The 27,720-nt window shown below is 35.7% G+C and overlaps 1 protein-coding gene across 12 annotated transcripts in view; it reads left to right on the forward strand.

Annotated features, from left to right (window-relative positions):
• The window catches only part of TRDN (triadin), a 424,466-nt gene that overhangs the window by 116,231 nt on the left and 280,515 nt on the right, over positions 1-27,720 (forward strand). For all 12 annotated transcript variants that reach the window (XM_088840567.1, XM_088840568.1, XM_088840571.1 and 9 more), the window contains exons 6-9: positions 8,177-8,230; positions 11,247-11,306; positions 21,004-21,183; positions 27,210-27,269. In XM_088840567.1, coding sequence (XP_088696693.1) covers positions 8,177-8,230; positions 11,247-11,306; positions 21,004-21,183; positions 27,210-27,269 — 354 coding nt within the window. The remainder of the gene's footprint in view (positions 1-8,176; positions 8,231-11,246; positions 11,307-21,003; positions 21,184-27,209; positions 27,270-27,720) is intronic.

A 27,720-nucleotide genomic window follows, 5' to 3' on the forward strand; every position in this document is an offset into this window, starting at 1 on the left:
TCCAAATTTGCTGGCATATTGAGTGCAGCACTTTCACAGCATCATCTTTCAGGATTTGAAATAGCTCAACTGGAATTCCATCACCTCCACTAGCTTTGTTGGTAGTGATGCTTCCTAAGGCCCACTTGACTTCACATTCCAGGATATCTGGCTCTAGGTGAGTGATCACACCATTGTGATTATCTGGGTTGTGAAGATCTTTTTTGAATAGTTCTGTGTATCCTTGCCACCTCTTCTTAATATCTTCTGCTTCTGTTAGGTCTCTACCTTTCTGTCCTTTATTGAGCCCATCTTTGCATGAAATTTTCCCTTGCTATCTCTAATTTTCTTGTTAAGAGATCTCTAGTCTTTCCCATTCTATTGTTTTCCTCTATTTCTTTGCATTGATCACTGAGGAAAGCTTTCTTAACTCTCCTTACTATTCTTTGGAATTCTGCATTCAAATGGGTATATCTTTCCTTTTCCCCTTTGCTTTTCACTCCCTTCTTTTCACAGCTATTTGTAAGGCCTCCTCAGATAGCCATTTTGCTTTTTTGCATTTCTTTTTCTTGGGGACGGTCTTGATTCCTGTCTCCTGTAGTGTCATGAACCTCCATCCATAGTTCATCAGGCAGTCTGTCTATCAGATCTAGTCCCTTAAATCTATTTGGTCTAGTGGTTTTCTCCACTTTCTTCAATTTAAGTCTGAATTTGGCAATAAGGAGTTCATGATCTGAACCACAGTAAGACTGCATTTGCTTTGTGCCAAACACTGTACTGAGCACTAAGAATTCAATGAAGACTAGGACTCAATCCAATGAGAGACCTAAACAACCAAGCACAGAGCCGCGCTGTCATGTGGTGAGTGCTCCCACAAGAGATGTCCTGGAGGAAATTGAAAGTGTTAGCTGCTCAGTTGTGTCCAACTCTTTGTGATCCCATGGACTGTAGTCCACCAGGCTCCTCTGTCCATGGGATTTCCCCAGCATGAATACTAGAGTGGGTTGCCATTTCCTTCTCCAGGAGATCTTCCTGACCCAGGGATCAAACTGCCGTCTCCTGCATTTCAGGAAGATTCTTTTACAGTCTGAGCCACTAGGAAATACCCTGGAGGAGAAACGATATTTGAAGAGATAACTGGTTGCCTCAGTTCCTGAGTAGGTTTTCTGGCAGGACCTTAATTTGAGATTTAGGTGTGCACTCTATAACCTTAAACGGAAGATGTAACAGCTAGTTCAGGGGGTCAGTCCTCAAGGAACCTGGTAGGAATCCTGTTAAGGGAGCACAAGAGCAGTCCAGGGATAAGTGTTAGTAGTAGTTTCCTAGGGCTGGCGTGACACAGTACCAAAAACTGGGTGATTTAAAATAACAGAAGTGTCTCCTAGTCACAGAGGCTGGAAGTCCAAATTCAAGGTTTCAGCAGGGTTGGTTCTTCACAGGGCTGTGAGGGAGAATCTGCAGGCTTTTTCCAGCTTCAGTGGCCTGGGGTGGGGTGGTGAGGGAACTAGAAGGCTGTGCTGACTTTCATTGGCTTGTAGACAAATCATTCCAGTCTCTGCCTTCAGATTCCAATGGTGTTTCTTCCTGGGTCTCTGTCGCTTCTTGCTGTGTTCTGCTTTCTATAACCAAATTTCCCCTTTTCATCACAACACCAGTCATATTGGATTAGGACCCACCCTCCTGACTTCATTTTAACTTGATTACCTCTGTAAAGACCCTGTTTCCCAATAAGGTTACATATCTTTTCTCTGTAACATAATTAAACCTTAACAGTACCACATGCATCAAGTCAGCAGACCTTTTTAAAAAAGGGTTAATAGAAAACAATCATCCTGATTGACTGGTTTAAGATTATTTCTGAGAAACAATTATAGGACTGGAATCATAGGATGGCAAGGGATTTGGCTGAAGCTGAGACTCAAATGCCAGAGAGGACAGGGCATTAAAATGTATCTAAATATCCTGGAGCCCTTTATGAAAGAGTCTCAAGTCCACAGATTAATTTAGTCAGCCCATGTTGTATAAACTTACTTTTGCTTTCTCTCAGGGGGACTTAACTGACTCCTTAAAGTGCAAAATATATTTTATTTTCTTCTCTGGCTGCTATGTGTGATAAACCTGGAAAATGAGAACAGTAAGCCCTGTACAAAGCTCTACTTCTCCTCCTCCATAGCAGTTATTCTTTTATGAGGAAATGATTATGGTTCTGACTGTGGCCATGTAGCCCCAGGTGAAGGAGAAATTACTCCTACAATTAAAACAGATTTGGGAGTAACACCAATCCTTTAGAATTAAACGATCTATTTTGTGATTGAAAGCATATGTATCAGATGAGCTTTGTAACTTTAGATAATTTGCCTAATCTTCACTTTAATACATAAATAAGTGTAATTTTACTATGAAAAAGAAGTGTGTGCATTATTGTAGGCTAGACTGTGGATAAAATGCTCAGGAAATCTAACCAGCACACTTTGGCACATAAGAATGTATCTGCACAGGACCTGGGATGGACATGACAGCATGGTTTTGTGGTGAGAGTGCTAGTTTAGCAACAGAATAACTATGTTCTTATTCTGCTCTACCGTGGACACTTAGGCAGCTGTATTTTTTATCCATGGACAAAGAAATTCAGGCTAATTGCTCTCTTAGGTTCTCCCAGTTCTAAAATTGTGTGCTTATGTTAAAAATGATAAATTCTTCCTTTAAGAAAAATGAAAAATACAATCATAAAGAACTGTTTCTCTACTCAAGAATGCTTTTCTTCTGAGTTCATCATCATCATTTAAAGTGTGTAGATCATTTTGTCTTAGCAGAAAATGAAAATTCAACACATTAAAATTACAAAGAAGCAGCACAGAGAGATATACACTATCCAAGAGTACATCTGGCATTTTTATTTAGTGGTGGCTAAAGAAAAAAATTTTAAAATGGGTTTAAAATGAATATGTATCTTGCTCTTTCATAAAAAATGATGAATGGAAATGTGAATATATATGAATTTTATGAAGCTGTTTAAAATGTTGACCTGTTTAAAATTTATAAACCACTTCAGTGCTAATACCTCCCACAACAGAAGTGCCAGAAATCTGAGAAATAGAGCAGTTAATTAAAAGAAAACTCAGTGAGGGGAACTTCCCTGGTGGTCCAGCTTTTCAGACTGCACTTCCAATGCAGAAGATGTGAGTTTGGTCCCTGATCTGGACCCAAATTCCTGGATCCCAAATTCCAGGCCAGGGAACTAAAATCCCAAATGCAGTGTGGCATGCCAAAAAATAAGTAAAATAGCAATAAGAATGATAAGATATTTTTAAAAAAAGAAAGAAAAATCAGTGAAATCTGTTACAGGTAATCATGCTCCCCAAATGAAAGTGAAGTGTTAGTCCATCAGTCATGTCCAACTCTTGGTGACCCCCCAGACTGTAGCCCTCCAGGCTCCTCTGTCCATGGGATTTTCCAGGCAAGAATTCTGGAGTGGGTTGCCATTTCCTCTTCCAGAGGATTTTCCCCGACTCAGGGATGGAACTCATGTTTTACACTTTGCAAGCAGATTCTTTATCATCTGAGCCACCAAGGTGCTCCGCAAATTCTTTTACAATTCAAAGGTAATGTGCTATCTGATTCCTTTTGCTTTAGAAACACAACATTAGTCCTGTCCAGTAGCTCTGAAGTCAAGTACAAGTTCCAGAGTTTTGCTTAATTAAATTTTCTTGCTAACCATCAATTAAAGAATAGAGTAGCCTATATAAATCAGTACTTTAAAACATTCAATGCCAAAACTTCTGAGTTTGAACTAACAGCAGAGAGAACTGCAAAGGATTCTGACAACCTGGCCCTTGATGCCTACTGCTTGGCCACTTGGGAGTGTAGTGTCCATTAAAAGAACCCAGGGTCAGCTCACTGTGAGTGCTGATACACTTCAGAAAAGGACACAGAGTCCTCCTGGCAGGTTGCCAGGACCAGAAGCTGTGAAAGCACAGAGCACAGCTGGCAGAGTGCTGGAGAGGGGACATACGGGGAGGACGGAGGCGCACTTTGGAGTTGAGCTGAGCTGAATGTTCTGGTCAGGGAAAGGTCAGAGTCTGGGCAAGTGCAAGAACAGCGGGGCCATGCCAACTCAGATGCCAAACATCCAGTCCGCTCCAACTGGTGTATTCCGTTTGTTTTTAATTATCAGCATGCCGAAAGGACTTTTGTTTCTTGTAAATAAGGATACAAACAAATTAAGCTCTAGCAGGTGCAACAAGCTTATTCTGCTCTGAGTTAAAACTGTCCTAGCTAAGATGTAACTTGCCAATAGAGCTGGTGACAAGAAAGGTATCTTTTTCTTCTTTCATATGAAAACTGTGAATTCTAAGCAAAGAGACGCAGGACCTAATGTAACTGTTGCAGCAGATTACTTTTATTTTAGAGGGATTATTAAGGCAATTATTGATGGGGGCATAGTTTTGATCAAAGCAATATCAAACCTTAGTGTCTGAGTTCAGTCTTGCCAAAGTCTGAAGTTTTCATCCAAGGAGTTTCAGAGGCTGCCTGCTGTGGTGAACAGCTCCCTAGAGCATGTGGTTCCAGCTGCTTCACTGAGCAGTATTATGGTACCATTTCTGAGGAGGATAATGAAATTTTAGCATACAGGACTGTGTCTGTAAATCAAAACTTAGACTGCAAGGAACTGGATTTTTCCCCAGGGTAATAGGAATAAGGCATTAATATGCTAATTCAAGCCTGAATTCAGCCCCTTTGCTCTTTTGATTTCTTATTAATTCTTCCATTTATGCCCGTGTACACGTCAATCGGAAAATCCTTTAGTGGAATGGACAACCAGCTGTCCAAGGTGGCTGAGGTCTGGTCCTTCACAGAAGCAGAGACACAGATTAGCTTGTCTCCTGGGGGTCTAGCTAACCAGGGTTCCAAAAGCAAAGCTTATCTCATGCAAACTTCCTTTCCCCTAGAGAAACTTTGAAAGAGGCTTTGTTCTTGCCAGGACTTTCTTTTGGTTTTCAGCTTAATTAATAGTGATCCAAAGGAACCAAAACTATCTCTGGTCATGTGTGAGTGCTGATGTCCTCTCTTATTTTGTGAGATTTTTATATTGAACTTAAAAACCCAAAAGAATCATTGAATGTGGAAAGTAAAAACAATGTCTGGATGATCTTTGTTTCTTCTGTTTCTCACTGAGATTTAATTATTTAAGATTTTTTTAATGTAAAAAATGTTAATGATTGGAAGCAAGCAGTGCATATTATATCTATACAACATCACCAGTAAATGGAATTGTGCTACATGATGAAAATAGCTCTTCTTATAATATTTTAGAAATTTGCTCATTCAGGAATATTTAATGAGTCTACTATGTGACTGATACCATGTGGTGGCTAGGATAAAAAAATAAAATAGTAGGGCATAGCCTCTAAAGAGAGTTACTGCCATATGATCCAGCAATCGCACTCCTGGGCATACACACCGAGGAAACCAGAATTGAAAGAGACACATGTGCTCCAATGTTCATTGTAGCACTGTTTATAATAGCCAGGACATGGAAACAACCTAGATGTCCATCTGCAGACGAATGGATAAGAAAGCTGTGATACATATACACAATGGAGTATTACTCAGCCATTGAAAAGAATGCATTTGAATCAGTTCTAATGAGGGGGATGAAACTGGAGCCTATTATACAGAGTGAAGTAAGCCAGAAAGAAAAACACCAATACAGTATACTAATGCATATATATGGAATTTAGAAAGATGGCAATGATAACCCTGTATATGAGACAGCAATAGAGACACAGATGTATAGAACAGACTTTGGGACTCTGTGGGAGAGGGTGAGGGTGGGATGATTTGGGAGAATGGCATTGAAACATGTATGTTGTCATATGTGAAACAAATCACCAGTCCAGGGTCGATGCATGTTACAGGATGCTCGGGGCTGGTGTGCGGGGATGACCCAGAGGGAGGATAGGGGAGGAGGGAGGTGGGAGGGGGGTTCAAGAGGGGGAACTCATGTACACCCGGAGCGGATTCATGTCAATGTATGGCAAAACCAACCAATATAATATTGTAAAATAATTAGCCTCCAATAAAAAAAAAAAAAGATAGTTCACCTTCTTGGGATAAGTGGAGATGAAGGAACAGTCTGCAGAGAAAGAGGCCTTTGAGTTAGGGCTGAAAGGGTGTATGGAACAGAGGAAATGTGGGTGTGAGAAATCTAGGTGATGGCACAGCAGGCAGAAATGCAGAGTTCTGTATGTTTATGGAACTCCAAGCATTTGTTATAGGTGGAATGTAAAGTTCAAAGGTAAATTCCTCATAGGTAACATTGGTTTGATAAGCAAATGTCAAATTACCTGGAATAATAAGATATTTTTATATTTGATATAGTACCTACCATGTGACAGATTATTATGCTAGGCAAGGAGGGAGATACTAACATATGATCAGATTTTCATGTTAGGGAGGCCACTCTGAGACTCAGAAAAATCAAAGTCTAAGTGTTCAAGACACTATTCAGGATATTATTGTAATACTATTTATAATAATAATATCCCCAAGAAGGATATCATAGTCCATCTTTTGAAATGGTCTCTTTCCCTTTCTCCTTCCCACTCTCCTACTAGGTTAATTTCTTCTCATCATTCACATTCTTAAATCTCATTTTTACCAGAGGACCTTTCTCAAGCACACAGATTAGATTAGGTCTCATTTTAAACATTGATATGCTTCCCTGAATATTTTCTTCACAGCAATTATTCTAACTGCAGTTAACTACCTTTGTAATTATTTGTTCAGTATCTATCATCCATTGTTGACAAGGATGAAGTCTGTCTTGACTAGCCAAGTCTTTAACACACAGCCAGTGCTCTTTCTGTGAAAGTGAAAGTTACTCAGTCATGTCCGACTCTTTGCGACCCTATAGATTGTATAGTCCCTGGAATTCTCCAGGACAGAATACTGGAGTGGGTAGCCTTTCTCTCCTCCAGGGGATCTTCCCAATCCAGGGATGGAACCCAGATCTCCCACACTGCAGGCAGATTCTTTACCAGGTGAACTACCAGGGAATCCCTAGCGCTGTCCCTAACCCTAACCCAATGTTTATGCTGCTGCTGCTGCTGCGTCACTTCAGTCGTGTCCGACTCTGTGCGACCCCATAGACAGCAGCCCACCAGGCTCCCCCATCCCTGGGATTCTCCAGGCAAGAACACTGGAGTGGGTTGCCATTTCCTTCTCCAACCCACTGTCTATATTTTCGTGTAAATAAATGGTAGGTTGGGAATGTAATATTGGATAGAAGAAGATAAGTAAGAGGAATATTTAAAGGTAGAATTGAAGAAACTTGGCAAATGAACAAAAATGAGAAAGAAAGATGAATCCTGGAGGAGTCCCAAGTTACTAGGTTGGATAATTGGAGGTGCCATTAATAAGAGTTATGACTAAATTATAGGGGAAGATTATGACTTAAATTTGAGCCCTACTATATTAATTAATTAAATCATAGCTCATATTGAATTACATTTTGTTTTCTTTGAAACAGTTTAGTGTCACCCTAGTCTCACTTCAGTATAATTTCAAAAACTTTTAGTGTGGAAATTTTCTGAAGATTATAACATATATTGCACATACTAGATTGAGTGTTCTTTGCTTCAGATTCAGATTATCTCTGTATTTTTGTCTTTATATTTTTAATATTTCTCCAGTTTTCAGTTGGCCTTCTTTGGCATATAGCATAATACATTTTGGGGCTTCCCTTGTGGCTCAGCTGGTAAAGAATCCACCTGCAATGCGGGAGACCTGGGTTCAATCCCTGGGTTGGGAAGATCTCCTGGTGAAGGGAAAGGCTACCCACTTCAGTATTCTGGCATGGAGAACTCCATGGGGTCGCAAAGACTCAGACCCAGCTGAGCAACTTTCACATTTAAAAAATTTTTCCAATTCATTAAACTGAAGTTAAAGATTTGAAAAAGTTTAGGGATACTCTTTGCAGTCAGACTAGTTTCAGTGAGAATTTGACCTTAGTTATGAAATAAAAATAGAAATTTAAAGTATCTATAATTATCTTATCATTTAAACCTATGTAAAGCTTCATACTAGTTAAAGAAAAATATCCAAAGGCAGTAGGTAATTTTTGACATCAAGGACTGCCATGCATCTCATCTTTTATTCCCTGTATTTAAATGAAAAATATTGTCTTTCTTTTCAGTTACACATAAAGAAAAAGACAGGGTAAAAGAAAAAGAAAAACCTGAAAAGAAAGGTATGGATTTATTCTTACTGCTGTTTTACTCATTGGCCTGTTACTGTTTGACCTTTTCTTCCTTATGTTAGATTTTAGATGGCAACGAATTTATTTTTTGAAATTATATTATGATAATTTTCCTTAGAATTGAATGTAAAAGGAACAATTTCTGGGTTAAAGGAAATAAAATACTTAAGACTCTCTTGAAATCCATTACCAGTTTATTTTCTAGAACTGTATCAATTTTTCCCCCTGGCAGGTCTGAGGCTGCTTTTAGCCAATGAGGATATAATTTCAAAAAATAAATGCTAATTTGATAGGTTAAAAAGTATAGTTTATTACTTTAACTTGCATTCTGTGATTACGTATTAGACTGGACTTTACAAAATTTTTTTAGCTTTTATTTGTTTAGAATAAGGAATGTACACTCACTGTTTAACATGTAAAGGTCCTTTATGAAAGCATGCTCCTGCCTTGCTCCCACCCTCTGATCCCATTTCTCATCTACCCACACAAACACATGGTAAGCTACTTTTATAAGCATCTTTTCAAAACTTCATTTTGCTTTTATAAGACAATATATATTATTGTCTCTCCCTATTTTTACATATATTTTAGCATGTCCTATATTCTAGCTTTATAATTTAATAATACATCCTAAACATCTTTTCATATCAGTAAATAGATATTTTCTTCATTCTTTTAAAAATGCCGCATAGTATTTAAATGGAGATATTTAAATATATATCTTAAGCTATGCTAACTCTATCTTTTGATTACTTGTTATTTGTAGATTGAAAGATTTAGATATGATTTTTAGTAATACACATTTGTGTAACTCTTCACAGTTACTTCCTGTTTCTCCTGATGATATGTGTGTGTGTCAATTGGCTACATGTAACTGGCCTACTACATTTACAAATGCATTTCTCAGTGTCATAGTTAATGTAAGGGTTTCTGTCAGTATGAAGAGACACGTGTGAGTGCATATGTGTGATAAGCGTGTGTGTATTTATGTTCTTGAATTTTTATGTGGCTAGATATGTTGATATTTTCTTTTGGTATTTCTACTTGAGTCTTCATATAAGGATTAATTCAATAATTAGTGATATCTCTCAAGTTTTAAAAATTAAGTTCATATTTAACTTTAATTCACCCAAAATCCATTTTAATATGATTTAAAATTCTAATTTAATTTTTTTGCTTTTGTTTTAAAGTGGATCATGTCTAGGATATTTAGGCTAGATTTCAGCTGATTTTTGTATCTACAATACACATAGACTACTGAGCAATTTTATTTTGTAAAGCATTCTATTTAGCTAGAATTTACAATGTGTAGAAATCAGATCAGTTGAAACATGGTTCATTCTTCACTATTCTAAACCCACATTTGAATATTTGAACTAAATAGTTGTTCTTTTATTAAGGTTTACTTTGTGATAATATCCATGAATTTCAATACAGTCATCTTCTCTGTAATAGAAACAGGTGTCCATTTCCTACCAGCTATTGACTTACACAGAGTTATTGGCATCAGATTCTGTGTACTCTGACTAAAGGAAATAATCTCATATTTCTTGTGATTTTTCAATCTTTACAACGGCTAGATACTTTTCATTAAAAGTAATTGAGAATTTGTTGCCACTAAATCATACATTTGAAGGAAACTTATCCAAATTGAGATGCTGAAACAGAACCATTGTGTCCTTTAATATACTGTATACCAATTAAAGGAGTTTACTTTTTATGAGACAGTTATTATGCTGTAGCCCAATAACCTCGAATGTTATTCTTCCTTCAGCTGATATTTTCTAAACTGTTACTCATAACCCCAAGTGGTAGTGGAGATGACCATGGGATAAGCTTAGGGGTGGAAAGGCTGAAACCCTGGAGGTGAAGGCGCCGGCTCTCTCGGTCACTCCAGAGCTGCTACGATCTCATGGACTTTGTCCTCTAAGCTCTCTATGAGGCTTTTATCATCTCTCAAAAATTCTGGGGAAACCATTCATAGACTGTATTTTAAGAGAATAATTATTTAAATGTATGATTTAAGCACATCATTTTCTTTTTATAATACAAGTAAAACTGATGTATATTAATATCATAGGATATAGTTAGAAAACTGAAAATAATTAGGGCTCCAGTTTTTTACCCTAATAATTTGACTCTTTCCTTAACCTGGATGTTTTAATTAAAATCTACTATTTTATCTTTAATTTTCTTTAATTTCTTTAACTCTCCTTATTAATCTTTAAAATGTATAGTGATTTGGATAACTATTAAACTGCACTGTTTAATACATTTGAAATATAGGAATAACCTTCACATTCTGTTGTACTTCTCTGAACTCATTTACTTAAGCCATTAAGAGACACAAGATTTTACTAGTCTATGTAAGGAAAATAGAAATCAATACAATAAATTCATGTTGTCATACTACTTTATTTTTTTTTAATGTGGGCCATTTTTAAACTCTTTATTGAATTTGTTACAATATTGCTTCTATTTAACGTTTTGGTTTTTTGACCATGTGGCATGTCGGATTTTCACTCCCTGACCAGAGATTGAACCCTCGCCCCCTGCATTCGAAGGCGAAGTCTTAACCACTGGACTGCCAGGGAAGTCCGAAGACACACTATTCTTAATCAAAGTTCTAATATTGATTTAATTATTTCTTTTAATTGTAAAGACAGAGCTTCCTCCTGATAAAATGATACATCTTTCCACAAATTCTTATAAAATTATTTTTTCTGTTTGTCTATCCTGAAGACAACTCCAAAATACTGTTTAGAATGGTAACTTTAAACAGAAGGATGAGACTAGCTTTCAAATACTAAGTCTTAATGCCAAGTCTTTGAAATTAACTTTTTTTATAGTTTTTATTAAACTGGTGATTTTTTTTTAATTCCCAAATTAAGTTCTTTAATGTCATCAAACTAGCTTATGATTTTGGTGGCTGTAAAAATGAGGTAAAGAAAAGCTTAGGCTTGAAATCTATTAAAAGTGTGTACTAATATAAAATTTTCTGCTTAAGCAACTCACAAGGAAAAAATTCAGAAAAAAGAAAAACCAGAAACAAAGACAGTGGCAAAAGGTAAGTTATACTTCCTGTTTTAAAAGCAATATATTTTGGGTAGCAGCTGGATGATTGTAAGCATTTAGCATTTCCTTTATAAAAAATTTAATTTGACTTTACATTTGAAATTTAATATCTAAAAGAATAATAAAAGTGATACTTAACAGAGCATTTCCAAATATAAAAAGAAATTGAAGAGCTTTCCTGTATGTGACAGGCAGAATTTTGGCCCCCATGGCCTTCACCCCTTGGTGTCATCCCCTTGGCTGTGTTACGTTATATGGCAAAAAGCAGTCTGCAAAAATAGTTAAGATAGATCTAAAATATGGAGGTTTTCCTGAATTATCCAGGTGAGCTCAGTGTAATCCCCATGAACCTTAAAAAACATAGAGAAGTGACAGAAAAGAAAGATTTTGACGTGTGAAAAGGACTCGCCCCCATTACTAGCTTGAAAATTGAGGGAGGCACATGGAAAGTATAAGAAGGGAATGAATCCTGCCAATATGTTGAAGAAGTGGGGAAGCCAGCCTTTCTTCAGCACATGTAGCAATGCAGCCCAGTTGAGAAGCTGATTTTAGCATTGTGGACCCTAAGCTGAAAACTTGTTTGAGTGACATTGTAACAAGACTTTTAAACTATGGAAACCAGGAGATAATAGATCCTGGTTGTTGGGTTAAGTAGCTAAATTTGCAGTAGTTCCTAGAACAATGGCAAACTAGTACAAACATACCTGATTTATAGTTTAATCAGTATTACAACTTGAGTTTAATTTTAGAACACTAAAATTAAGGATTTCTTTGTTCAAGAAGGATTATGCATCATCTTGATCAATATTTTAAGCCAGTAAGGGCCTAAACTGTTTTGATAATATACCAAAGAATAAAACAGTTAGAATATCAATGTAATGTTATAAACTTTGGAGATTACATTAACTATTTTTATTATAAATTTGTCAATTGTTTGATGTTAGAAAAATATAGATTCTGTATATTCAATCTTATCCACTAAATTATAGATTATCTACAAAACATAATTTCTAAATATTCAGTCCTATCTACTAAATTCAGTTTCCTTTCTTATATTTTATTTATATATATAGTAAAGTATAGTTGATTTATAATATTCTGTTAGTTTCAGATACATACCAAAGCAATTTGGTTATGTGTATATAAATATTTTTCAAATTCTTTTCCATCATAGGTAATTATAAGATATTGAATATAGTTTCCTGTGCTATACTATAAATCCTTGTTGATTATCTAGTTTTTACATAGGGGTATGTATCTATTAAATCTATACTCCTAATTTATCCCTCCCTACCTTCTCCTTTAGAAACCATAAGTTTGTTTTCTGTGTCTGTGATTCTGTTCTGTTTTGTAAAAGAGTTCATTTGTATTATTTTTTAGATTCCTTATATAAATGATATCATATATGTGTCTTTTATAATTTTATTTTTAATACATTTGTATTGAAGTATAATTGATTTATAATATTAAATTGATGTATAATAGATTATAATTTATAATATTATATCGTATTAAGGTATACAACATAATGATTCAGAATTTTCATATATTCCAATTAAAGTTATTATAAAATACTGACTGTATTCCCCTGTTGTACCATATACCCACGTAGCTTATTTATTTTATTCACCTTCAGTTCAGTTCAGTTCAGTTGCTCAGTCGTGTCCGACTCTTCACGACCCCATGAACCACAGCACGCCAGGCCTCCCTGTTCATCACCAACTCCCGGAGTTCACTCAAATTCATGTCCATCGAGTCGGTGATGCCATCCAGCCATCTCATTCTCTGTCGTCCCTGTCTCCTCCTACCCCCAATCCCTCCTTGCATCAGACTCTTTTCCAGTGAGTCAACTCATCGCATGAGGTGGCCAAAGTATTGGAGTTTCAGCTTCAGCATCAGTCCTTCCAATGAACACCCAGGATTGATCTCCTCTAGAATGGACTGGTTGGATCTCCTTGCAGTCCAAGGGACTCTCAAGAGTCTTCTCCAGCACCACAGTTCAGAAGCATTAATTCTTTGGTGATCAGCTTTCTTCACAGTCCAACTCTCACATCCATACATGACCACAGGAAAAACCATAGCCTTGACAAGACAGACCTTGGTTGGCAAAGTAATGTCTCTGCTTTTTAATATGCTATCTAGGCTGGTCATAACTTTCCTTCCAAGGAGTAAGCGTCTTTTAATTTCATGGCTGCAATCAGCATCCGCAGTGATTTTGGAGCCCAAAAAAATAAAGTCTGACACTGTTTCCACTGTTTCCCCATCTATTTCCCGTGAAGTGATGGGACCAGATGCCATGATCTTCATTTTCTGAATGTTGAACTTCAAGCCAACCTTTTCACTCTCCTGTTTCACTTTCATCAAGGGGCCTTTGAGTTCCTCTTCACTTTCTGCCATAAGGGTGGTTTCATCTGCATATCTGAGGTTATTGATATTTCTCCCGGCAATCTTGATTCCAGCTTGTGCTTCTTCCAGCCCAGTGTTCCTCATGATGTACTCTGCATATAAGTTAAATAAGCAGGGTGACAATATACAACCTTGATGTACTCCTTTTCCTATTTGGAACCAGTCTGTTGTTCCATGTCCAGTTCTAACTGTTGCTGTCTGACCTGCATACAGGTTTCTCAAGAGGCAGGTCAGGTGGTCTGGTATTCCCATCTCTTTCAGAATGTTCCACAGTTTATTGTGATCCACACAGTCAAAGGCTTTGGCATAGTCAATGAAGCAGAAATAGATGTTTTTCTGGAACTCTCTTGCTTTCTCCATGATCCAGCGGATGTTAGCAATTTGATCTCTGGTTCCTCTGCCTTTTCTAAAACCTGCTTGAACATCTGGGAGTTCACGATTCACATATTGCTAAAGCCTAGCTTGGAGAATTTTGAGCATGACTTTACTAGCGTGGGAGTTGAGTGCAATTGTGCGGTAGTTTGAGCATTCTTTGGCATTCCCTTTCTTTGGGATTGGAATAAAAACTGACCTTTTTATTCCTGTGGCCACTGCTGAGTTTTCCAAATTTGCTGGCATATTGAGTGCAGCACTTTCACAGCATCATCTTTCAGGATTTGAAATAGCTCAATTGGAATTCCATCACCTCCACTAGCTTTGTTCATAGTGATGCTTTCTAAGGCCCACTTGACTTCACATTCCAAGATGTCTGGTTCTAGGTGAGTGATCACGCCATCATGATTATCTTCATCGTGAAGATCTTTTTTGTACAGTTCTTCTCTGTATTCTTGCCATCTCTTCTTAATATCTTCTGCTTCTGTTAGGTCCATACCATTTCTGTCCTTTATCGAGCCCATCTTTGAATGAAATGTTCCTTGATATCTCTAATTTTCTTGAAGAGATCTCTTGTTTTTCCTATTTTGTTGTTTTCCTCTATTTCTTTACATTGATCGCTGAGTGAGGCTTTCTTATCTCTCTTTGCTATTCTTTGGAACTCTGCATTCAGATGCTTATATCTTTCCTTTCCTCCTTTGCTTTTTGCTTCTCTTCTTTTCACAGCTATTTGTAAGTCCTCCTCACTAGTCAGCTCTTAATTTCTTCTGGTGTGTTTTTCATCTCAGTTATTGTATCCTTTAGTTCTGTCTGTTTCTTTTTTATATTTTGTAGTTCCTTGTTGAAATTATCATGATGTTCGTCTATTCTTTTCACTAATTCAATTAGCATTCTTATTACTAGGCCTTTGAACTCTTTATCTAGTACCATTTATCTCTGATTCATATTGTTTTTTCAGAGTTTTTTTATTTTTTTGTTTTTTCACTTAAAACAAATTCCTCTCTCTTCTCATTTTTCTTAACTCTCTGTATGCAAGTATGTGATGCAGTAACCTATCCAAGTCTTGAAGGCTGTCCTTGTGTGGGAGTTCCTCTATGGTCTGCATGTGCCAAGTAGCTTTGGTGGGAGGGGTGGATCTGATGTAAGCCTCAGTCTCATTAGCCCATGGTGTTCTGGCTGTCCTCACCATGGTAGGATGTGGAATTGGACATGGAGGGTCTAGGGCCAGAGCCAGGTGTAAGCATGGGCTTCTTTTCTGTTCTGAGGCTCATACCACCCTGTTGAGAACTGGATCCAGTCCCCAGATGCTGCAGGAGAAGCCCTGATAATTGAAACGGAGCTGGTTCTGTTCCCGCTAAGTGTATGCTCTCCTGATTCTGGGCATTGGCACCTTCAGCACAGAGCAGAGCAGTGTTAGAGCAAGAAGAGCTGGAGTCTGTGCTCAGTATGGTTCAGGGTGCAGGCTGGGGTGGTCCCAGCACCAGCCAAGTTCTGGTACACTTCATATCTGCTATAAGTGCCAGGAATGACTGCTATCACCCGATTCAGATGAGCCAGCTCTGTCCTTTACAACTAGTCATTCTCCTCAGCTGTGGCGGACTTTGTCTTAGCGTGGAGCTGCATCACAGAGCAAGCTTGGCTGGAGGGGTGTTTAGCTCAGGCTGGGGCACAACTGCAGTGGTCACTGGAAACTGTCTAGAATCACAGGCAGTTCAATCTTTTTCCTCTGCCTTGTTTCAGGAAAAAGTGAGCATGTGTGTGCTCTTCCCCAGCGTAGTCTATGTTTCCTGCAGCCCTGCTGTCAGTCCCACTGATTTTCAAATCAGCTAAGGGGACTCATACTCCTGATGTTGGACTCAGGACTGGGGTGGCCTATATGTCTTTTGAACTGCTCACTCCCCTGAAGGGAATCTCCAAGCCTGTAATCCTGTTCCTCTTCTGTGTCCTCTCGTAAAGGTGCACGTCCAACCTAATTGCTTCTCTTCCCTCCCTACCTGGTTTTGTGTGTATTTTTTTCAGAGCTTTGGTTATAAAAAGAGTCTTTTTGCCAGGCTTTCATTTGCTTTCAGTGAGCATTGCTCCATGTACAGATGTATTTTTGATGTGTTCGTGGGGACAGGTGTGCTCTGTGTCCTCCTACTTAGCCATTTTATCTTCTTATCTGTCCTTGTAATTTTGAAATATAGGTTTTATGTGATCAATATATTTTGGAAATTGCAATCTGGTATTTTCAACATGTAGATAAAAATTGGAATCTATTTTCAAAATCTAATGTTTATCTACAAAATGTAAAATAGTTAGATATTTGAAGATGTATTTTTTACTAAATTTTTCCATGAGATAACCAAACATCATTTTTTGAAGACAACATGGATGAATTGAAACTTTAAGATAGTAAGGATGTTAGAGATTATGCCAGTTAATTACCTAACTTAACAGATGAAGAAATTTACCTCTGGGAAGAGAAAACAATTTGGCCAGATTGAAAACTAGTATGTAATTGAACTAAGACAAAACCCCAAGTGAACTGAATATAAATCAAGTATTCTTTCCAAAGCTAATTAAATAAAGTTCTTCAAGCATCAATTATTTCTTCAACAAATATTTATTTAATACTGTACTAATTATTTATTGATGTATAAAAATTACCACACAGAGAATCTGGACATGGCTTAGCTCAGTCTTTTGCTTTACAATATCTCACAAGACTGTGATCCATGTGTTAGACAGGGCTGTAGTCCCATCTGAAGGCTCAGCTGGGGAAGAATTATTTCCAAGTTCATTTAAATGACTGTTGGCAAGATTCAGTTCCTCAAGGCCTATTGAATTGAGAGAGTCTCAGTTTTTTGGGGGGGGCTATTGGCAGGAGCCATCCTCAGTTCTTGCCACATGAGTCTTACCAATATTGCTGGAGTCATCAAATTCAGCAAGAGAAAGAGTCAGCTAGTAAGACAGAAATAGCAATCTGATGTAAACTAACCATGGAAACCACATACTATTGGTTAGCATCAAATTCCTAGGCCAGTCCATATTCAAAGGATGAAGATTATACAAGTAGGCAAGTAGGAGTCTTTGGGAGCCATGGTAAGTCAACCTGGCCTACCAAAAATCAAAAATACTCTAATAAGAATATAAATAAGTGAGAGAAATTTAAAAGTTGGCATTTCCTTAATGAATGAGTGTTGATATAGGTTATTTCCGAACTCCAAAGAGGTATAGTTTGTTAGTATGTTTATAGCATAATATGGTTTCCCTTCTATGATTAAGATATTTTGATTCTGGTACAGATTGCTAATGGGTATTCAAAAGTTGGATCAGATATGCTGATGTCATTCTTTTGATTAGGCTATTTTGTTTTCCATTTGACAGAAGTCATAAATTAAATGTCTTCCTAAATTGAGCTGGGTGATTTGAACATGACCATACTTTTTGCTTCATTGTTCCTTAATGAACTCCTAAATGCAGTTGTCAGTTAAATTATTTTTGAGAAAGATCAGGAAAAGTATTTTGGCACAAAATTTAAGAATACCTATCTAATTTGATAAAAATAAATATAAATTGGGTGTTGCTTTACTTTTATGACATTTTCCACATTATATCCTCATCATTGTTGCATTCTTATCCATTTTTTATTTTTAATGTGAGGAAACATTGCCTGTTTCAAAGATGAAGATCATTAAAAATGTCTAAAATAGGGGAAATTTTGTTATTTTTATACTTTAAAAACCACTGATAAATGAATTTGTTTTAGATGTAGTCTTGTATTTAAGAAAATGACCTATGTTCATTTGTAAATTATAATGGCACTAAAAGTAAATCTTTATTTCATGTGTCTAATTTCATAGTACAAAGCTAAGGTTAAATCAGCTGCTACCTACAAGAAGTGATCAGGTGTCATTTAAGGTAACCACAATAATAATTTCACACATATAGAAGTACAAACAAAAAACTAGTTGGCAGATTTTCCAGGTTGTGGTCAAGTCCATTTCTAAACACATATTTACATATGTAACCTATATGTCACTATGTTGTATACATACATGATCTAAAGATAATTTACTGTTTTCTAAAGCAAATTGTTCATTTATAACATTTATTCTTCATTTTCTCTGAAAGAAGTACTATGCTGGACGTTATGTTGCTACAAAATGAATAGTATATATATCATTCCTATTCTCAAATTTCTCTCAGTCTGGTAGGAAAGACAGATATGTGAAAGCCATCTGTAATACAAGATAAATAGTAGGGTATAGCATGTGTGTTTAAGTAAAAGTTGAGACAAATCTAAGCTCGGGTGAATCAATTATTAATTCCAAAGGCAGAGTCATTTGTTGCATATGAATTGAGCACAAAGGGATTTGTATACGTGTAAGATATGCAACATACAGGTGATATAGCCTGGCAATATTTGACATGTAGAGAATACATGAGATAATTTTTAAAAAAGAAAGTCTGTTGGTGAAAGGAATTTTTAGAAAAATGCTATGAGAGGAGAGATAATAAAGCTAGATATCAAAGGGTTTTTTGGTTTTGTTTTTTGAAGCTAGATATCAAAGGGTTTTTCAGTTTTGTTTTGTTTCCTTTTTTTTTTTTTAAATTGGATGTCACAGGCTTTTACTTGACATTCCTCAGATAGCAATCTGTTGATCTTCAGAGCTCTGGCAACTGGCTTTGAACCCAGGCCATGATAGGCTCTCTGGAAGTGTTTGTTAGGTGATCATATGTGAATTCTATGACTTAGAGGTGTTGTTGGCCCTCTCAAAGGAACTTCTTCTCCAGGCAGAAACTAATAAATATTTTTGTGTGGGGTCCTGAAACAGTGCTGACTGAAAGTCATTTGGACAGAGGTGTTGGTTTCAGTCATAGCGATGTGTGTGTCTATTGTAGGAAGCAGCAGAAAGCAGTAAAGGAGACTTTGAAGTTTAAAGGGAATAGAAGAAAGTCCCCAGTTGATTGTAGTCACAAAAGCCACAAAGATGTTGGAAGTTTTTGGAGTAATTGGGTGATTCTTTTATGAGAGTTTTATGGTCAGTAGATTTGGGAAACTGGATAGCATAATCTACCTCCTTGAAGACTCTTAATACAAGTTAGCTTTGAGAAATTCCATAGAAAAGAAAGCAGTTTAGCTTAATGTTTCCCAATTTATTTGATCATAGAAATATCCCTCTACCCCTAACACAACATCAATATCTCCCTGCAAAGTTCTGAGGAAACTTTAGGAGGTGGTAGCCCATTCAATTGGAGAAGGCAATGGCAAGCCACTCCAGTACTCTTGCCTAGAAAATCCCATGGATGGAGGAGCCTGGTAGGCTGCAGTCGGTGGGGTCGCTAAGGGTCGGACACGACTGAGTGACTTCACTTTCACTTTTCACTTTCCACTTTCACACATTGGAGAAGGAAATGGCAACCCACTCCAGTGTTCTCGCCTGGAGAATCCCAGGGACGGGGGAGCCTGGTGGGCTGCCGTCTATGGGGTTGCACAGAGTCGGACACGACTAAAGTGACTTAGCAGCAGCAGCAGCAGCCCATTCAATTAAATGTAGAACCGCAGATTATTTTGGTTTCATGAACATTATCTTATTTATTCTTCTCCTTGCAGGACTTCATAAAATTATCTTGTCTTAGTCTCAAATTATTGCTTACTGTACAGAGTCAACAAACTTGATTATAATATTTTCATCAAATTCTTCAATGTGAATGACAATGAAGTCTACCTATTACATAGGCAAATGACAGAGTCCAGCACTATAGTAGACTTACTATGAAGTCAAGGATTATGTGTGATTCCATAGAGTAAATATTCTATATGCAGAATCTATTATAAACACTTTACACAAATGTACTATACTATTGTTCCTTTTTTTAAAAAAAAATTGAAAGATTCACAGACTCATTTGTTCACATTCCCAGTCCTCTTCCTCCAAATACATGTACTAATATAAAATTAAGAATATGAATATGTAGTATATAAATCAAAATTCATGTATATTCTAATTTATAGACATTCCTGTTTACTAGGAGAACCTGCCTGCCAATGCAGGAGACATAAGACATGTAGGTTTGATCACTGGGTTGGGATGATCCCTGGAGGAGGAAATGGCAACCCTCTCCAGTATTCTTGCCTGGAGAATCCCATGGGCAGAGGAGCCTGGTAGGCTATAGTCCTTAGCATCACACAGAGTCGGACACAACTGAAGCGACTTAGCTTAGCACACACACAAAGGCTTTAAAAGACAATTGAATTATTATTTTTGACACAGGATAAGCAGGAGCTGACATCTTAATTTCTACTCTCTTTCCATTACTTTAAAGTCAAACCATTAAAGACTGAATATCTCCTGAGTTATCTTTTAATGGATTTTATTCTTTTGTTTCTAATATTCATTACCAGTACAAATCATTTTACATTTACATTCACAATAGTTATCTTTAAAAACTATTGTGTTGAAAATTTAGTTTCTTGAATGACTTTGAAGATATTTCATTTGTAGAACAAAATGATCATATCCATTTAAAAGGTCTCTTTCATTGGGCTTTTTGGTACAGACATGGGTTTTCACTGAGCATGTCTATATATAACTGCCCTGCAGAATCCAAATGCCTCATCTTTGATATATTCAGTTCCTGACTACCTAAAAAATAGTGTTTTTGTGTACAAATTAAGAAAATGTCCAACTTTCAAGTTAACATTGTTTTAGTACTAACACTTCATAAGCTGTATAAAAGTCAAATAATAGTCACAATTTATATCAATGACAGTTTTTTGTTTTTCCTTTCTCTTTCTTTTAAAATTGTTTTTAATAACTAATGAAAGATAAAATGCTGCATTGGTTTAAAAATATGTGTATATATATATATATATATATATACTTTTTATTTATATAATTCAACTTTTATTTAACTCCATACAGAAGAGAAGAAAGCTAAGACTAGAGAAAAGATTGAAGAAAAGATTAAAAAGGAAGTGAAAGGTGTGAAACAGGAGAAGGTGAAGCAAACAGCTACTAAAGTAAAAGAAGTACAGAAAACATCACCCAAACCTAAAAAGGACGAGAAAGATGCTGCAGCTGTGTCCACGCATGAGCAGAAAGGTAAACATTCAGAGGAGGCAGCCAGAGGTTCTAAGAGAGTGTTGGGCAAGAAACAGATGCAGTGAAATTAAAAACTGAAAAAGATGAAGATCAGACTTCAGAAGGGAGTAAACGATGTGTAGAAGTGAATATACCTGAAAGGAAATACAATAATTGGGGAATTAAAATTTACTTATAGAAATGCTAAAGTGTGTTCACATATCTAAAGATGCGCGTTGCAGCATTTTTGAAAGAGGATTTGAGTTCGTATCTGAAATTATTTAAAGGACACGTACTCTTTGTCTTTTGTGTACTCTTTGAAGAACAACCATCCAGGAAAATGACAGCAATTTCATTAAAAGGTATATCTTCAAATCATCATACTTATCATATGTATAGTATCCATACATTCCTGTAGCTCTGCAAGAGCACATAATTCAGAAGATACATTGAATTGTTAAATCCATTTTGTCCAATGACTAAATTTGTGACCCTAGCAAACTTTGTCTACATATAGTGCTGCTTTCAGTAAGACTGATGTCAAACTTACATCCATATTTCACAGAAATAGAGCAATTAAATGAAGTAGAATATAAACTTGACATTCTTTAAAGAAAGGTGTTTGTAAACATAAAAGGGTGGAGTTTTAAGAGGTTCGCTGAGGACCTTATTGTCAAACATCTCTAGCCCTTGTTGAATCTTTCCTTGACTAAATCCACTCCTGGTTGCAAGTTGGTATACGGTCTTGAGCTTCCCCACACAGATTGTGGGATCTTCTCTGGGCAGACTATTCCTATCAATGTTTTTTAAACATTAAAATGTTTTCCTTATTCTGATAGTTTTAATAATTTTAATTGAGGGCTAAAGTTAAGGACTTGTTTCTATAAGATTTGCATTTAAAAAGTTAAAAATGTCGTTACTGAGTAAGCTATTTGAACAATGAAACTGAAAATAAGTTTTCCTACTATATGGTACAAGATATGGAATTTGAGAACCATACTCTTTTTGTTTTAGATTCTACATAAAGGTGAAATTATATGGTATTTGTCTTTGTAATCCACTCTCATATTTTATCTTTGAATCACTTTTTTCCCTGAATGCAACAGTAATATTTGGAAATGTTTGTTTATATGAAGGAAAAGGTATATTTTTTTGAAAGTATAGTTTGAAAAGGAAAAAAAGAAAGAAAAAAAAATTTTAAACAACCAATTTTTGTATTTAAGTAATTTTATTTCAAAGTAATATTTAAAGAGGCTTCCTTGATAGCTCAGTTGATAAAGAACCTGCTGCAATGCAGGAGAGCCCAGTTCAATTCCAGGGTCAGGAAGATTCACTGGAGAAGAAATAGACTACCCACTCCAGCATTCTTGGGCTTCCCTTGTGGCTCAGCTGGTAAAGGATCCACCTACAGTGCAGGAGACATGAGTGAAATTAAATCTTCGAAGCCCAAAGTCTTTCTTCAATTTTAAAGATGATTATATTGCCTTGAATCAATTAAAAAAATAATTTTCATCTCTAGCAAAGCTGTATGTTTTTTATGCAATATTTTGGGTAGGAAAAATATAGTAAATAAAGAAAAATATTTTGAATGGACTATTTTATTGTGATAGGAAAATTAATCTTCTGATTCACTAATATACTTATTTATAATGATTATAAAGATCCTAAAATACTTTGCATTTTAGATTGTCTTTTCAAAAAGAAAATAATCACAATAAGAAAAGAATCACATGAAACCAGATTAAATATACCAAGCATATTTTTATTTTTTGCCCATAAATGCAGCATGTAAAAATTCATTCCACTTGTATATGGGAGTACCAAAATACTCATCTAGCAACTAAGAATATGAATACACTTTTCAATGTTCATTTTTAGTATCTTAGTTATTTAGGGTACATATTCTATTGATGGGGATTCATCACTAAATATTTCCAAATGATATCTATTTTCTGGGTCACATATATTGTATTTTATTCCTATCAGTAACCAGAATTATTGAAGATAGCATTATATTACCTTTCCATTTTCAATCTACTAATTTCATTTTCACATAAAAGAACCATTTATCTATTAAAAGGATATTCAACTATCACTTAAGACTTAGAAATAAAAGCACAAATGTGATTTTATCAGCTAAACAAATGCCTTTGCTAAATTCAGGCTCTCTATTGAGAAGAGCTGCCATCTCAATTAGATAAATGTATTATTAGGTAAATAATGGAAACTTTACCTGTAAAAGTTTATCAGATATATAAATATATCATTTAAGAAATTAAGTTATGATTTAAGAGCATTTGTTTTTAAAATAATTGCATTATAGTTTTAACTCAACCGTGATAAAGACATAGTGCTTTCTAAATTATCTACTTGTGAGGTGGCTTTGATTTTGAGACTTGTATTGATTTTGATTTAGTTAAATAGTTATTTCTCATTTAGGCAAAGGATTATTTATTTGCTTAGCTTGAGTTAGACCTAATGAATTTGATTTTTCTTGCATATAGATCTCTAATAGTGCTTTTTAAATAAATAGGTTCTATAGATCTTTTATTCACTGGACACAGATTTTTATGTGTAGCAAATTATTTAATTATATAGTATACATGCATATATATTCATACATGGTTATTTTTAACACTGTATATATAAACACTATGTTTTTCTAAAGCATCAGGAATAAGATTTATATATATATGTACATGCCTATTCTAAACTTAAAACACACTCTTCTGCACTACATAATCTGTTTTTTGTGGACCAATCTGTTTAAAAAAGTAGGATAAGAAGGGTCAGCATAATCAAGCATTGCTCTCTGATTTTCTCATAGGCTGTGTCAAATTTGCGGGGAAGGAAAAATCAAACCTCCCCACTGCTATGCTCTCTCTCTCTTTTCTTCCTTCTTCTTACTTTTTTAAACAACCATTCATGGCAGGCAGAGATTTCGTAGCTAATGTGAATCTGCTGTAGAGCACCAGACCACATATGCCCCACTCTCATTAGAGGTTTTCTAAAGTTTTTTTTCTGTTAACATTCTGCACCCTGAATGCATTTTCTCTCAGCTGCTACTCCACAGGGAACTACCAACAAGGCAGCAGCTGAATGACATCTATCACTGCTCCCTGAGGATCAGGAAGGAGAGAGATGGACAGCATGTGGTGTTCCTAGAAAGATGTTCATTTGGAGAAAAAAAAAAAAACTAAGAAGTGATGAGGAGATATAAAATTACCTTATGTGAATTATTGTCACATAACAATGAAAGAATGGTAGAACAGTTCAGATTTTCTTTAGGAAAAAAATGACCTGTTGTAACATTTGAGTTGGATTTAAAAAAGCATTTCTATAAAATGAAGTTTCCAAATTCAGGATGGCCTGGTTTTGCTTTATCCTTAGACAGGTGAAGCAAACACAGTGGGGACTGCCCAACATATACCTGTCTAGAATTCTTACACGCTGTTAAGGTCAACACACAGGACAGGTGGAAAGAAGAATCTTAATTTAAAATATTTAAAATGTCTTAACTTTGGGAATTCCCTGGCGGTCCAGTGACTAGGACTTAAGGCTTCCACTGCAGGGGGCACAGGTTCTTTTCCTAGTGGGGGCACTAAAATCCTGTATGCCACAAAGTGTGGCCAAAAAAATATTCTTAACTTTAAATATTGAAAAAATACTTTCATCTTCTTATTTATATGCTGGTGCCATTAAAATACAACATCACAGCATCATTTAAGTATAATAGAAACCTCCCATGTGGTAAAACCAGAATAATTTTTTAGATTAAAAAAAATTAACCTTCTTGAGTTCATAAGAGATTTTCTTTTTCAAATTAGAAGCATGTAGGACTGCTGCTGCTGCTGCTAAGTCACTTCAGTCGTGTCCGACTCTGTGTGACCCCATAGACGGCAGCCCACCAGGCTCCCCCGTCCCTGGGATTCTCCAGGCAGGAACACTGGAGTGGGTTGCCATTTCCTTCTCCAATGTGTGAAAGTGGAAAGTGAAAAGTGAAGTCGCTGGTGCATTAATTAAATAAATGACTTTTGGATCCAGAAAATAGTGGCATAAGAAATACAAACATTTTACTTAGGTGATAATATGACATGTAGCTTCATTACACTGTCAGCATTCAGTTGAAGACTCTCTGAAGCATGAAGATTTTAGTTAATTCAATAAACTAGTCCACCTGTTATGTATACAAAACAACCTATCACAGCTTGGGGCCGAGCACCATGTTTCATTTGGGGGGTTTCCAAACCCTTCAAATTGCAAGAAGTCCCTGCATTCTAAACTTCCAAGATACATACTTTCTCCATTGTTGTTGCTGAGGGCTTTAGAGACACTAGAAATGACTGTCAAAAAAGAAATTTTGAGTGATTTTAAATTAGTTATTCCAAAAGTGTGGTCTAATCTGATTCCTGTGGGAAGTTTATTAAAAATGCGTATATTCCTAAGGCACATCTAAAATGATCGGTCACATTAACTACTGAAAGAGGAAAGTCTGCCAATTTGAGGTAATCCTCACTTCCCAACCTCAAGCTTGCAATTTAAGGGAAATGCACTTTTCATCTTAGAGTCAAATGGCTCACTCTACAATTTCACTAAGGAAAAGGGTTATACCCAGAAAAGGGAAAATACCCTCTACCTTAATCTTCTCTGCTGTATCATAGGATTACCTGGTCCTGGGATGAGAATCCCCTGTTATTACTGTCAGTACATCCAAGAACAAATAGATTCTTGGACTGATCTGAGAGCTAGCTCCCTCCCACTACCCACCTCACTGGTGATTGTTGATTGATTTCAATAGTCAGAATCCATGCAAATTTTTGAAACTTTATGAGTTTTGGCCTACTCATTTAGGTACTAATGAAAAGAATTATATTTTTGCATCTTCTGCAATAGGTGCATTTATTTTTTTCAAATACCTAGCAGAGTCTCATAATAAAATGGATTACTCTAAAAATACTGTAAAACGCTAAAAACAATGAGTTTTAGAAAAATCCTTTTGTGGGGTATTTATATAGTAATGTTTCATTATTTCATAGGTCTGATATATCAATACATAATTTAAAGCACCTAAGGGTATGTCATGTTGTATAAATTTAATAAACTCTCTTGATACTAAAGCTGCCTTTGGATTTACTGAATTAATAAGATGCCTATTTAAAAACATTAAAATGTAAATCATTTTGAACAAGATTCATTTAATAATCTGCAAGCTTTAAAGAAGATACAGTAAAGCTCAGGCAGTGATTCATCAACTGAAATTTGGATTGGAATGACTTCAGCAGAATCTAAAGCTTTGTGAAAATTTAAATTTCAGTGCAATGTCTTTAATTTAGAAGGAAACAAAAAGAACTTCTGAAATTCTTTTTGACAAATTCTGCCCTAAAAGTTCAAATCTGTGCTTTTCTTGAAATTTCCCAGGGACATAAACTAATCAAGATTATAAGATGATCCTCTAATAAAGATTACCCAATCAATTACCTTAAGAATGGTGCTATTTGGTGCTGTTAAGTTTGTTCTCCTGAATTTACTCTTCTAATTGAAGAGAATCTCTATGTAGAAGAACTGACAGGTTGCAAAGGGGTTAACCTTCATGCTTTCTTTTCAAGAAACATTCTGCAGCTTCATTTAGACAATCAGGTGAAGGGTTGGGAGTGAGTATTTAATAAAACATTCCAAGTTTCTTGTGAAACTTCTGTTTCATTATTTGGAAGTATATATGCAAACAATGAGAAAAATTGCTTAAATATGATGACTCATAATAAATTTGATGAAAAAGGTTTTGATTTTTAAAAACAACCACTATAATATCACTATGAACTAGTCTGTTTCAATTTTTAAGGGTATTCTTTTTGTATGGAATAAATGAAAACATGTTTATTATTATTTCTTTGTGTTCATATGTGTGCAAATTATTCCTTCACATACAATATTGTAGTAACTAAAATAGAATTATGCTACTTTGTTTTGTTAAGGCATTTCTCCCTAGAAAAAAAGAAAGGTATTGATGACATTTTTTCATTTTGTTTTTTTCTTTCTACTTTTGTCAGATCAGTATGCATTCTGTCGATATATGATTGACATATTTGTCCATGGGGACTTAAAACCAGGTATTCCAAATAGTCCTTGTATTTGTCTGTTTTAACAGTCTTTGCTTTCAAGATTGTTTGTTTTATATGTACTAAACTATTTTAATTTTTTTAAAAAAATTGCATAATGCATGTGTAGATTTAGAGTACACCAATAAAAACCAGAAGTAATAACTGTCATTAGGGCCTTTAATTTTACTTGCTATGACTGCATGGCCTATTGCAAATGAAGTCAGTTGAAAGCAAAAAAAGTGCTAATATCTTTATGTACAAAAAATGCTAATATCTTCAATAATATCTTCAAGTGAAGGGTTGAATCATCTTAGTCTCAGTAAACTTAGAATAAAAGACCTGTGACAATGAAAGCATTCTTTTTTTTAGAAGCGAACAGAATATATATTAAAATCCATCATATTTCAAATATTGAATTTTTTTTTCCAAAACATTTTGATTTTCTCACTTGCGAATGACC

The sequence above is a fragment of the Moschus berezovskii genome, chromosome 10 (genome assembly GCF_049115385.1).
Source record: "Moschus berezovskii isolate FMDL1 chromosome 10, NW_MosBer_1.0, whole genome shotgun sequence".
Lineage (NCBI taxonomy): Eukaryota > Metazoa > Chordata > Mammalia > Artiodactyla > Moschidae > Moschus > Moschus berezovskii.